This window comes from Lissotriton vulgaris, chromosome 1_1, assembly GCF_964263255.1.
Source record: "Lissotriton vulgaris chromosome 1_1, aLisVul1.2, whole genome shotgun sequence".
In the NCBI taxonomy this organism is placed as follows: domain Eukaryota; kingdom Metazoa; phylum Chordata; class Amphibia; order Caudata; family Salamandridae; genus Lissotriton; species Lissotriton vulgaris.
The window spans coordinates 1,246,968,240-1,246,983,168 of NC_141685.1; the positions used below are offsets into that span (position 1 = coordinate 1,246,968,240).

Below are 14,929 nucleotides of genomic sequence, written 5' to 3' on the forward strand. Positions count from 1 at the left end.
CATCCACCACCACCACCAAATCCACCATCACCTCCACAACCACCACCACATCCACCATCACCTCCACATCCACCATGGCATCCACCACCACCACATCCACCACATCCGCATCCACCACCACCGCATCCACCACCACCACCACACCCACCACCACTACATCCACCACCACATCCACCTCAACCACCACCCCATCCACCACCACCACCGCATCCACCACCACCACCGCATCCACCATCACCACATCCACCGCATCCACCACCACCGCATCCACCACCACATCCACCATCACCACCACATCCACCATCACCACCACATCCACCACATCCACCATCACCACCACATCCACCACCACCACATCCACCACCACCACATCCACCACCACCACATCCACCACCACCACATCCACCATCACCTCCACATCCACCATCACCTCCACATCCACCATGACATCCACCACATCCACCACCACCGCATCCACCACCACCACCGCATCCACCATCACAACATCCACCGCATCCACCACCACCGCATCCACCATCACATCCACCATCACCATCACATCCACCATCACCACCACATCCACCACCACCACATCCACCACAACCACCACCCCATCCACCACTACATCCACCACCACATCCACCACAAACAACAACCCATCCACCACCACCACCGCATCCACCACCACCGCATCCACCACCACCGCATCCACCACCACCACATCCACCACAACCACCACCCCATCCACCACTACATCCACCACCACAAACAACAACCCATCCACCACCACCACCGCATCCACCACCACCGCATCCACCACCACCGCATCCACCACCACCGCATCCACCACCACCGCATCCACCACCACCGCATCCACCACCACCGCATCCACCACCACATCCACCGCATCCACCACCACCACATCCACCATCACCACCACATCCACCATCACATCCACCACCACCACCAAATCCACCATCACCTCCACAACCACCACCACATCCACCATCACCTCCACATCCACCATGGCATCCACCACCACCACATCCACCACATCCGCATCCACCACCACCGCATCCACCACCACCACCACACCCACCACCACTACATCCACCTCAACCACCACCCCATCCACCACCACCACCGCATCCACCATCACCACATCCACCGCATCCACCACCACCACATCCACCGCATCCACCACCACCACATCCACCATCACCACCATATCCACCATCACATCCACCACCACCACATCCACCATCACATCCACCACCACCACATCCACCATCACCACCACATCCACCATCACCTCCACATCCACCACCACCGCATCCACCACCACCACACCCACCACCACTACATCCACCACCACATCCACTACAACCACCACCACATCCACTACAACCACCACCCCATCCACCACTACCACCACCATCGCATCCACCACCACATCCACCGCATCCACCACCACATCCACCGCATCCACCACCACATCCACCGCATCCACCACCACATCCACCGCATCCACCACCACATCCACCGCATCCACCACCACATCCACCGCATCCACCACCACATCCACCGCATCCACCACCACATCCACCATCACCACCACATCCACCATCACCACCACATCCACCATCACCACCACATCCACCATCACCACCACATCCACCATCACCACCACATCCACCATCACCACCACATCCACCATCACCACCACATCCACCATCACATCCACCACCACCACCACCACATCCACCACCACATCCACCATCACCTCCACATCCACCATCACCTCCACATCCGCCATCACCTCCACATCCACCATGACATCCACCGCCACATCCTCCACCACCACATCCACCACCACATCCACTCCCACATCCACCACCACATCCACCCCCACATCCACATCCACCATCACCATCACCACCACCACCACCACCACCACATCCACTACCACATCCACCACCACCATATCCCCCAGATCCACCACCACCACATCTATATGTGTGTGTGTTTAGGTGTAAATGCAATGTTCTTGGATTTTCGTCACAATAAAATACACGGAACATAATCTTCACAAAAGTTATTTACAAACGTTTAAGCTATTGCCATTATAAATTACAATAACTTTTATTTAAGTATTAATTATTTACAAAATTAAAAGCCATTGTTATTTGTAATATCAATACATCTAAGTCACGTAAATACAACACACATTGCATTACAAATGCTATAGGTGTCACATTTGCAAAAGTTAAAACTATTGACATTGTAACTGACAAAGCTATTAATTTTGCTACTTTCAAAACCAACACATAAATAAAAAAAGTGTCATTTAGAATACCAATAGCTCAAACTTTCCTAATGCGAGACCTATTGCATTTCCAATGCTTGTTCTTTAGAGTGTTATATTGATTAGATCATTTTCAATGTAAACTGTTCTATCCAAATAATCAATCCTGCTTTTACTTGTGTTACATGTAAATGATAATCCTACTTCATTATTGTTCAATTTGGAAAAGTATTGCATGAATTCTGTTTTTGTTACATTCCATATGAGGAAGAGATCGTAGATATATCTCGACCATAGCATTATTTTTTCCAAATCATCTTGATTGTCAGGTCCGCATGCTATCTCCTTCTCCCACCAACCCATCGTAAGGTTTGCATAGTTTGGGGAGAAGGAGACTCCCATTGCGCATCCGCACAGTTGTTGGTAGATGTTCTGATTGAAGATATATATGTGTGTGTATATATGTGTATGTGTATGTATGTGTGTAAATGTATGTATGTATATGTATGTGTGTGTTCTCTTCAGTATGAGGCATGGCATTCTGCTCTTTCACAAGGAACACGGAGCACATTGGCACACAACGTTTCCTTCAGTGTCATGGACTACTATGGCAAGTTGGGCTTTTTTTAGATTTTTTGGCGTTTTAGCCCTTTTTTTTGTGGTACAAAGGTGAGTGCCAGCAGCTCCGAACACACGGTTTTACAAACATTAAGTTGGGACCTTACACGCATTGACAAAGGCTGGCAGTCACCACCAGACCTACTGTCTTTGCCAATCATTTATTTTCATGTTTGCCATAATCTTGCTGAAACTGGTTTTACACTAATTTTCCGTTATTATTTTTGGCTATACGAGCATGTATCAAACACTTTTTACTAAGCGATGCCTTAAAGAAATAATATCTAAAATTGCAGTTTTGCTAAAATGTTTTTAGGTCTCGCCTGGAGAAAGCAGCACATGCGCTACTCTCTCCATTGCGTGTCCCTTTTGTAATCAATTCTGCGAGGGCTCTCATGCACGCGTCTGCAATGGACTAAGATGGCTGCTCTCGCCTTTTGTTCATTGCAAACAGCTTGCGCATGTCCGTGGGACTGTGGATAGTCCCACGCCATCTTGTTTTTCACGATCGTCATTGCGAGTACCTTTTGTAATCAATTCTGCGAGGGCTCTCATGCAGGCGTCTGCAATGGACAAAGATGGCTGGCTGCTCTCGCCTTTTCTCCATTGCAAACAGCATGCACGTATCCGTGTGACTGTCGACAGTCCCACGCCATCTAGTTTTTAATTATTGTGTCAGCACGTTCAGTTTCACTTACGCGCTCGGTTTCACTTTCACCACCGCTAGTCATCGCACTCTTACAGGCACCGAGACGCCAGTGGTTCAAGGATTTGCCGGCTGATTTGGGCAGCTTCTATAGCTTTTGATCCAGTGGATTCAATCTTAGGCATCGATTACGGCATGATGAGAGTTTTCAAGTGGGCGTAGCTACTGATTGAGAGGATATATTGAACCCGGGTTGCTGTGAGAATCTCCCTCACCAGAGAGATTATCTTTGTGTGATCTCGAGATTATTGTATTTAACCCGGTCCTGAAGAGGCCAAAGAAGACCAGGCCGAAACATGATCGCGTCAAACACTTCTGTGGAGGAATCTTGGAATAATAGTGATTTTTTTTTTTAACTGTGTTGTGTCACACTAGAGTCAGGCTAACTGGAATAATAGCCATTTGGTGTGGTACTTCGGAGATTTTCTCCTAGTGGTTTTCCTAGAAATAGAGGGAGACACTCGTGTAAATAACAATTTTTTTAGGGTTACTGTTTTGTGTTTCGTTATTATGTCATGCTTTTTGAGTATTGTACTGTAAAAACACATTGTGATTCATGTTAACTGTTTCGCCTTGAATAGGCGCCACTGTCCTATGTGTGCGATAGACTGATGCAGATATATATTTTTTGAATAAAGGGTAATTAAATGTACTCTTCTCAAAAAGTGTGGAGTATTGTTTCCTTCGATACCTTTTTCGTTTGTATAAAGCTAGTCATCCTGTCAGCGCGTTCGGTTTCACTTTCAACGCCGCTAGCGCAATGCCGCCAGCTTGCTCTAAATTATTTTACAACCAAGATGGAGACACTTTGCACCTGGGGAGAGCGAGAAGTATCATTTTCAGAAGCGGTAGACATCACTTGATGTTAAGCAGCCTTTATCGTTCGCATGTCACACACGTTAGTTTAGCACAGCGAAGGTGGCTTGTGTGCGACCCTCCTCGTGCCGGCGGTCCTTTTGTAACACTTGGTGGTTAAGTTTGCTTGTCTCTCTTGTGGCCGGGCTGCCAAATAGCCTTGATAGCAGAGAGCTTGGTCGGAGCCCTAATCTGCTTTGCTGGTACTGTACTGGCTGCATTGTGAACATGTCGGATCTGTTAGCTTCCTTTCTGTTAGTGTCTTATTCTCCTTAAATTAGATCTTGCCAGTTCTTATCCGCATGCCCCGCCCACTTTGCGCTGTGATACCACATCCTTATTCCATGCGCTCTCTCCTTCCCCGTTCTCTTCACATGAAGTTATTGAGAGTTTGGTGTCTAAAGGGGCAGCTTTGTGTCTGAAGGGGTGATCGATCTGGCTGGGGTCAGTCAGTTGCCAGGCTTTCAGGTCCTGATTAAATTCCCATCTCTACCGGCCTTTCTGAGGCACTTGCCTGTTTGGTGATTCCCAGATTTCTTAGAGGATGTGGACTAACGGCCAGAGCTGCCGACTTTGGAGGTGGGGAACAAGGTTTGAGTCTTAGCGTCAGCTGTATGTCCTGTGTTTCTGAATAAATCGCGTAATCTCCCTGTGCATACCAAAAATGAATGTGTCCTTTTGTAATGGATAGAGTTCCCGCTATACATAATAAAACAGGCACATAACATGGCGAGAAGCGGTGCCTCATTCTCAGTGGACCACGTTGAAATGCATCTATAGGGATTCTAAAATATGGCTGAGCCCTTGCTTGGTAGTGTCAGGCTTTCACGTTTAGAAGACAGGATATTTTTTTGCAATGTGTGAGAAAATAGAACACGCTGCTGTTTGATGTACTTTTAGAAATAGACCTTTCAATTGCTGCTCTAAAGTGTATTTACTGTAACCCCAGGGCCCGCCTCAAGTCCCAAGAGAGGATTTATTTAAAAACGGCAGACTTATGAAGAATGTCTTTGAAAACAGCACCACTTGCCTCGCAATCACATGTTCGGTAAATGTTTTAATCAACACCTTTGTGTTTCATATGTGGATGTCAAAGATTTCAGTTGTAATACTCGCACTCTAAATTGGTAGCACAACTTCCTGTCCAGTGGCACAGTGATAGTCCCAAAAATGCTGAAAAGTACAAGAAGACTTGAAATCAAAAAACTCCAGCGACAAAGTGGAACTACCAGCTTTTTGGATGTAATTGGACATTACACCTAACCAGTAGTGTTTTATCAGAGATTCTTTTGATGGAATATGGCCACCATGTGGTGATTCCTATAAGTCTTTCATACCTTAATAATGCAGTGCTGTCTAAAAGCGGTTGACAGATTGGCTACAAAGGAAAGCCTCATGCTCCTGAGGTTTTTTTTTCTTCATTACATACCGGAGAAGTGTGGCTCAATGGTTAGAGCGGCAGAGGAGAAGTGTGGCTCAATGGTTAGAGCGGCAGACCCTGATGCAGAGGTCTGGCCTAGGACCAGGGTTCAATTCCCCGCCTCGGCGGGTCTTGGGCTCAAAATTCCAAGGACCTGATAATTCTCGCCTCAGTGCCTATTCCAATCATTCAGTCCCACTCTGCAACTCTGGGCAATAGCTTGCTTAATCTCCACAACGGCCCCCACAGCGCTAAGGATGCCTGGACTCCACCTTGGGGGTGCCCAGGAGTGGACGCCTCACAGGGAAAGCCAGGATGGGTTCCACAGCGGTATTGGTACAACGCCTTGAGACCCTTGCGGGTGAGTAGTGCATTATACAAGTATCAATTTAACCTCTGAAGGCGAGACCTATTGGCTGGGCCGATGTTTGTTCATTTAGTTGCTTTTTTTTGTGTACACTTTTTTTTATAGCAAAAAATCATCAGTATTTATTTCAGTCTTCTGATAGTATGTGCATCCAGTCGCAGAGCATTCTGAGAGCATTTTTATACTGACACCACGGTTGGTAATGGAAGCCGCGGTCAGGCATTTCCTTAGGAGGCTCACCTTGTTATTTAAGACTTTGCATTAATGAACCAGGAATTTAAGTTTGAACAACATGACCATATGGAATACAAATTTTACCTGAACTGCAGACAATGCTCTTTCACAGATCCGTAATGTACTGTGAAATGGCAGCTAAAGTGCTGCAGAGGGTTAGACCAACTTGTCCATATCACAAAATACTCATAAACTTAATTGCCTTGACCTGAAACCATGTCTTTGGGTCGGGCAATGGGCATTCCACACCCCTTATCTGATGCACTCGGACCACATGCTGGTTCAACTACATAATTGGGGTTTTCCAAGTGATGCTGAGCTGACATTTCAAAGAATTAAGTGATCACCAAGAAGCAACAGAGACCACTTAGTCCTGGAAAACTGTATAGGCATTAGACGCTGTCTTGTCAATTGAGATCAACATCTGGATATCAACAGTGTAGTTCATGAAATGAACTCAGACTTTCAACTGAGCTAAGGAGCGTATGTGTATATATATTGACTGAAAAGGGTTGGGCTCAGTGAGAAACCTTGTGGATCAGCCTGGTGTTTGAACTGTATATTCTTGATTTATGCTGTTCCCATTGATAGACCCTTTAAGCCTTCCCTCTCTTGCCTATCTGCAAAGCCATCGTCCTGATAAATAGTTAAAGAATTGATGAAGTTATTGTACAGAGGGCAGATGGATATGGGGTGCTGTGAGGTAAAATACCCTTTTGTGACATAACTGTGTTGTTGGCACTTACTGTATTACTAATGGAGGTGTTTGCAAATGTTCCCAGTTCAGATGAAATAGTGTTAAGAACAGAGCAGTCTGAGTATTGTGCATAGTAGGATTGGAAGGGGAGAGAAGGTGTAAACAAAGAAGTTCAAGAAAATGACACAGTATTTGTAAGAATGTTTCTATTTGGCCACATTATTCCACGTTCAATATTCTGTTAAATATTTTTTTTTTTTTTTTTTTTACTAAGCATGAGATTTGAATGTTGGCAGTTTAGTTAACATGAGTATACAATATACAATGATGTTCAATTGCTAAAAATGTGATTGCTGTGAATAAACTGACAAAAAATCAATGTGTTGCAATGGACAAGTAGCAATGCTTAAAAGAATTCTGTTCTTTTACAGAAACGGAGGGCTTTAAGATTGATACAATGGGTACTTATCACGGGATGACACTTAAATCTGTGACGGTAAGTGCTGCCTTTGTTTATTTATTGTGTGTGCTCCAGCGTTCTCAGTAAAAGATTAATTTGTTAACCATTACTTTGACAGTGCCAGGAAAGCATGCCTCTAATTTCCCTAAACGCTCCTCAAGCCCTAAGTAAACTCTCAAACAAGCCTGACCTAGTTTTCCTACAAATCCCAAAAAACTATTTAGTTGAAGGGAAAATCGCCCCTCTCCTGCTTCTGAAAGTTAGTGTGATCCCATTCCCACAACTGTACATTCTGCCATTTGGTATTTGTGTTATTTTGACATACAACATACTCCTCTGATCTTGTGGTGGGGTGTGACAAACATTTATAAATGTTCAATATTCACAATTAACACTTAAGCCACTTTGGAAATCTAATGCTTCTTTTGTTCAAAATGATCGGTTAGGGAAAGTGTTTATTTTCTTTTTTTTTACAAGTGTGTGCACTCAGAGTAGGTTATTATAATGGTCATTAGATTTCAATAATTCATTAACGAGAGTTTGTCATGTAAACTTTCTGGAAAAATCTTAATAAATTCCTTCAAGTGTAAATGGTGCAGACATGAGAGTCGACCCGTTCAGAAGCTACATGCTTATCAGTTCTGCTTCTCTTTCTCACTTTTTTATACTTTGAAATTGTATATCAAAACTATTCACACAATACCACTCTGGAAACCTTTCGTCATTAGTGTAGACCTCATTCAACCATTGAGTCAAATGCTGGGATCAGAAAAGTGTAACATGTAGAATGTTTGCTTGATAACGTTACATCTTATTGAATTTTCTCACTCCTCTAAATTTCTTCTAAATATTCCTTTTAGTTTTATTTTCCTTCCTATTATGGTCTCTTTCCTAATGATCTACTCGGAAGCAACTGTTCCTACCACATAGCGGGGCTTTGGAAACAGCTAAAGTTTAAAAGCATTTCCGTTTTTTTAAAAGTTTGAAATCAATATTAGTTATTAAATAAGACTTTATTATTGTTAGGAATCAGAACTATTTTAACCATGCTACAACACTAATTTGAGTTAAAGAACACTTCAGCTGTTAAATGCCCATCTGTTTTGCTAATATTTACACCACAGTAGATCAGCATTTTCCATCTGGTGTCTGTTATTTATTTTCTGATCTAAGAAGCAAGTATTCGGATCAACTAAGATCAACCTCCGCCCTAGAGTGGGACACACTGATTTTCCAGTCACCCAAGTTTACAGTAACTCGTGGGAAAACTCAAAATGTGCCCTGCTCCATTTTATATCTGCAGTAGTTTAGGTTTCTTTTGTTAGCAAAATAACTCATATTTTCACGTTTTTAAGTTTTAGTAAAGTCACCGGTTTGTTTGATTATGTTTTTTTTTCTTTTTCTAAAGCTCACCCTTACCTTAAAAGGAATATTTATATATTAGAGAGTGAGGTGAAAAGAATGTAGCGCCCTTGCCTACAGCTATGTTAATCACACACGGTTCATTGTTGGATGAGCAAAGCTTTAACTCTTCTACATTTTAGGTGGTGACCTTCACCTTGGAGGGAGATCATTCTAAACTTTTGGTCACTGGCCTTTTTGACTGATCTACCTCTGAAGCTGGAAAAGGGAAACTATAATAGCATGTTAAAGACAACCTGAGGTTGTCCAAATGCCCGATTTTTTTTTTTTAAATATTTCTTCGGGACAGCAAGTTCAGTGTCATAGAAAACTTTGTATGCTACCTGAGAGAGAAGGTTGAGTAACAATTGTGGCACCCAATTTGTGTACACATTTTTAGACTCTGGACTGATCACAATAACATTACCAGTCCATCAGCATAGTTGAAGTCAATGAAGAAACAGTAATTTTTAGACTTGCTTTGTATTTTAAAAAGCCTTCTTATAAATGTCAAGGACAGAATTCCTGTTACTGACTTTCTGAAAGATGTGGGGACTGTTGTAGCAAGGAATTGACCAAATTGTTCACAACTTGGATGACGTCTGAGAAGAATTTAGCTGGTATCCATCAACAAATTGGATCCTAGATAATATTGTAGCTTTTTAATTGCTTGGTTATTGTCTATGTTTTAAGGTTGTTGGCTAAAGATGAACACCTTAGTTTATTACTGTAGCTACCACCAATGTGACCAGAATTGGGTGAACATGATTTTAACTTTAATAACTTGTTTTTAAAATTCGGAGATATAGGTTAGCTCAATTGGCTGAATCTAAAACATGTTTCTATTTGCAAATGTCCAGAAGCAAATCTAAATAATGTTTTACATTTTTTTTAGAGAATAGGCTTTGTCCCCTAGTCCCAATTGTAACATGGCTAGAGCTTCACAATACATCTTCATAGCTTTTTTGTTTTTCCTATGTGTGTTTGCCATTTTTCCTTGGTTTGTAATTTCTTTTTCTCTGGGTGTCCTCATCCCCAGCTATTCATATAAAACTAGGCAATGTCACCTCACCTGGACCAGATCTTCTAGTTGGAGGCTGTACTCAATGTGCAGACTGTAAAAATATCCCTAAAGATGATGTGCTTTGGCATGGAGCTCTGGATCAACTCTCGGTAGGGGAAGAGATGAACAGTTCTCAGAACATGGAAACAAGCTCAAATAAAATCACACAAAAAAAAGCAGACTACTGCAAATGAAAGGAATGTGCAAACAAAATAATAAGATTTGCTTTAATTAAAGGGGATACAAATGTTTCTCTTAAAGCGATGTTGTGAATTTGTAAAGGTCACTTTCGCCCGCCAGGGTATCCTGGCCATGTCTAGGTGTGTGTGCCTAGCTCAACAATTGGTAGATTGGTTAATTGAAAACCAGATCTTCAGCTTCTTGCCGAATTCAAGAAGAGAGGAGGAGGCTCTGATGTGGAGGGTGAGGTATCCACATATGAATAAGCTGTTTCGGAGTGCTGTGAAGTACTGAAATGGAAAGCAAATAAAATAGCGGTGAGAAGTCCCAACATATTCAGAAGAATAAAAACAAGTTAAATGAAATGTAATGGTAGAAAGTCGGAAGATAACACATTTCCTTTAGGGGTGGTAGTGTGCTATGGTGATTATTAAATATGAAGAAAGCATAAATTGGGTCTACAAGCAGGCTTGCGAAGGGAGTAAATCCATGCAGTGTTTAATTTGAACAGATTGTTATGTAAAATATGCTTACATTTCTATGTTTGACATACACATTCCAGTTATATGTGCTTTAGTTTACATTTTGTGACATTTTAAACAGTTAGTCATGAAGTCTTTAACTTGTGCTTCCACTTTTAGGCTTTTATTGCAGTGAGAAAAGAATGAGTTTGTTGTATTTCTGTTCCTGGCCCTCATGAATCCTTGTACCAAATATATTCAGGTGGTGTGCAGAATAGGCACTAAAGTACCAGTTTGTCCTGGCTTCACCTAAGGGAGTGCATGCACATAATGTTGACCTTTGGTAGGAAGCTCTGCGTGGCTTGTGTGAAACGGTTCTATGGTCCAAGGGAGGCTGTTTGTGCTGTAAAGGCTAGTTACTGTTGGTTGAATACTACATAACTTCGGCTGTGGAACAAAAGGACTCTTTATTCAACAACTCTGCTGTTCCCAGCTTACTGAAGGCGCATTGTTTAATTTGACTTTTGGTATTCGATTTTTATGGTTAATGTCTACATTTCACCCTTTCTTTTATGATATACTCTTCTTTTTCTTGAATTTTGATATTTGAAATACGTATTCTGTAATTGGAGTATTTTAGTTTTATGTTCATAGGAGATTAATATCATTGCCTCTTTAGAAATAAGCTAGTCGTTTTGGTCGCATTTATTTCATCACTCTATGAATAACTTTAATGTTCATGGTTTGTGGTCTCAAGTTTGGTCATGTTGCTATGCTCAGTGTGCCCCAACCAGGGCAAAACCTGCTGATTTACTATGACTTGTCAGTCACTCTTAACTAAATTTCACATGGCAGGTTTAGTTCTAATAAAACTCAATACGATATAAGCAAGGTATGTGAATACCAAATTGTTCATATCTAATTTATCTCAAGATAAGCAAAAAATGCTGGTTGTTTGCGTGCAATGAAATAAACCTGTTGATCTATGATGACCGAAAAGCATAGACCATGTTTTACTTTAACTCCTTGTCTGCTGAGCCATCCCCCCCCCCCCCCCCCCCCTAGACTGCTAAGCATGTTTTTGGCTATTTGTGGTAGTTCACAATTACGCATCTATAACTTTTTTCGACATAAGGTATCCATGCCAAATTTGCATCCTTATTATTATTATTATTATTATTATTATTCTTTTTTTTTTTTACAACATCCTGGAGAGTCTAAAGGTACCCAGGGTTTGTGTATTCCCATCGAGGGGACTGAGAAACAAGGCAAAATACAGCTACATTTTGAGTCTTTTTTTGTGTGTGGGGAAAATAGGAAAAAAGTGCCCTGCAAAAAAATATTTTTTCCTGAAAATGTCTAACAAAAGTTTTGTTGTGCCAATGTCACCATTTTTTTGGGTTTTCAGGAACATGCGGCGGTGGCTCATTTATTTCTCATTTTTGTGCTTTCAACCCACTTCAAGTTTGTGGTGGAAACTGCTGGGAAACCCATGGGTGATCCTAGAGAGCTATAGATTTCTGAAAAGTAGGCATAATTCCGAATTCAGCAAGGGGTCCTTTATGTAGATGCCTCAAGGTTTTCCCAAACAAACTAATTGTTGAAATAAGTTTTGACAATTCGGAAAAACTGCGCAACAGTAAAGAGCCTGCATGCAACATGGACAAATCCCATATTTCACCTGAAGGCCGGATTTGTGTTTTTTTTTGCCAGCATTGCTAGCTTTGGATTTTGGACTGTAGCTCAGCAGGCAACCGGTGAAGCCTAGCAAACCTGGAAATTTTTTTAATCTAGACACCCGGGGGAGTCCAGGGTGTGGTGACTTGCATGATTCTCACCAGGTTTTCTTAACAAGCCATGCAGGCCTCCCACTGTAACCAAATAAAAACACTATTTCCTGACATTTCTGTGATTGAAAAATCTGGCATTCGCAGGGAGCAACACATTTCCTACCACTAACCCCCCCCCCCCCCCCCCCCCCCAAAATGGCACCTCACTTGTGTGGGTGGTGCTAGTAGCCGCTAAAGGAAAAACACCAAAATGCAACATGGACAAGTCACATTTTTTCCACTGAAAACTGGATCTTTTTTGTTATGAGGCTAGCTGTGGATTTTGGGCCCTAGCTCAGCCAGCACATATGGAAAACTAGCAGAGCTGTACAGTAAAAACTGGACACCCAGGAGAATCCGGGGTGGAGTGACGTGCGTGGATCTCGCCAAAAGCCCTTGCAAACTTCAATGTTTGAGTTAAAAAGATATATTTTCCTCACATTTCTGAGATGCGAAGTTCTAGAATCTGTAGGGAGCAGCACATTTCCCACCGTCCACCATTCCCCCAAGTCTCCCGATTAAAATGATACCTCACTTGTGTGCTGGGCCTTGCTCCCAGAACAGAAACGGATCTCACCAAGGTCAATGAGTGTCCCTTTGCAAGGACTCCCATTGACCTTAGTGTGATCCATTTCTGTCACGGGCACTATGCCCAGCCACTCACACATGGGGCAGCATTTTTATCCAGAGAATTATGGTGATGCTGAGTGGAAGGTATTTTTTGGATTTCTTCAAATTCTAAATGAATAAATCGCAGAAATGCTTGGAAAACTAGTGAGATTTTAGGCAGATTCTGAGGTTTGCAGGGCATTGTGGGTAAACCCATTGCACTCATGGGTGTCTAGTTTTAGGAAATGCCTCGGTTTGGTAGGTTTCCCTGGGTGGCAGCTGATCCTTGGCCCAAAGACTGCAGCTACCCCTTTTGTTGATGTTGCCACATTGTTTCTTGGAGCCAGCCCTTTTGCGTGTGCTAGGCCTACCCACTCTCGTAAAGTACCATTTTTATCAGGACACGTGGGAACTCTTAGTGGCAGGAAGTTTGCAACTCCCCGCAGCTTCCAATACTTTGAGTCGCAGAAATATGAAGAAAAGGGTGTTTTAGCCTATGTTTGAGAATTGAAAGGGCTTCTTTGTAAGAAAACCTTGTAGGTTCCACGCAAGAAGCACCACCCTTGAGTCCCGCTTGTGTTCAGCTTATGAAGTATTGTGGAGTGGTTAGATTTTCCCAGTTTGCACAGTGACCGAGAAAGTCCGAAAAGTCCAATATCACTGCACCAATCTCTCGCACACTCACATGTGTACTGGTTGGATTTGACACGAGATTGAGTAAAAAGTAAAAAATGCTAATTTTATTAAAGATCTCATGAAAAGTAAAACGTGGAAATCACGGTTAATAAAATAATTATTTAATACTAAGCTAGTGACTTAGGGCTTGTGAGCTGTAAAGCCATGTCAAGGCACCAACCGCTTTAAAGGCCATTCACACACCTTTCATGCATCACGCACACAAAACCATTGACATCGCCAGGCTTGGAATATTGCAACTCTAACATCAACCAACCGCGCCATTCAAGGGCCAATCACTTTCACATGCTCACAGACCTGACGCAGCAATCACATCTCCTGACATCTGGTGTCGTGTGTGTACTGGCATTTGGCTGCCTGAGTGTGTGTGTTGGGATCAGCATCAAAGCACTAAATGCTGTCAGCCAACCGCCAGCTCATACACACCGCCAGCCAGCCACACATACTGTAACCAGACTCTAGTTCAGACTCTGCAATCACACCACCTGGTAGCTGCCGAAATGTGTGGAGTGGCATTTTGTTAACTGTGTGTAGTGAGTTGTGGCTGCTTACTAGACACCCACTAACAGCCAAACGCCAGTAAAACAGCCGCCAGTCACACAACCACCAGCCACACACACCGCCGGCGAAAAGCTAATCTAACATCATCATGAAGCTCCTCACCACTCATTTTTAAAACACTTCCACAATTAACAGTTTGCGCAAAAAAGCAGCGACAGAAAAAAATAAAGCATCCAACTAGCTAGAGCAATGGTTTGTTAAAGAACCAACCAATTGGTAGAATATGAAATGCCAACTATGACTGCATACACAACAAGTGTAATTAAGCACATTAAACTACTGCCAAACAGCCATCTAAACAGAAAATGGGCAGCAATACAACAGTCAGCTCCATTTTACTGTCATGGTTGCTCCCAATACTTGAGTTATGTATTGCACAATTTACAACATGTGGCCACTTATAGGCCATGATTAGGACGATTCCGGGCAGTAAATACCACTCTCCTTTCATACTCCTCTTCTGACAC

The 14,929-nt window shown here is 42.8% G+C and overlaps 1 protein-coding gene across 1 annotated transcript in view; it reads left to right on the forward strand.

Annotated features, from left to right (window-relative positions):
* The window catches only part of CDC73 (cell division cycle 73), a 754,132-nt gene that overhangs the window by 318,238 nt on the left and 420,965 nt on the right, over positions 1 to 14,929 (forward strand). Inside the window, exon 10 of the mRNA XM_086964560.1 lies at positions 7,634 to 7,698. Coding sequence (XP_086820686.1) covers positions 7,634 to 7,698 — 65 coding nt within the window. The remainder of the gene's footprint in view (positions 1 to 7,633; positions 7,699 to 14,929) is intronic.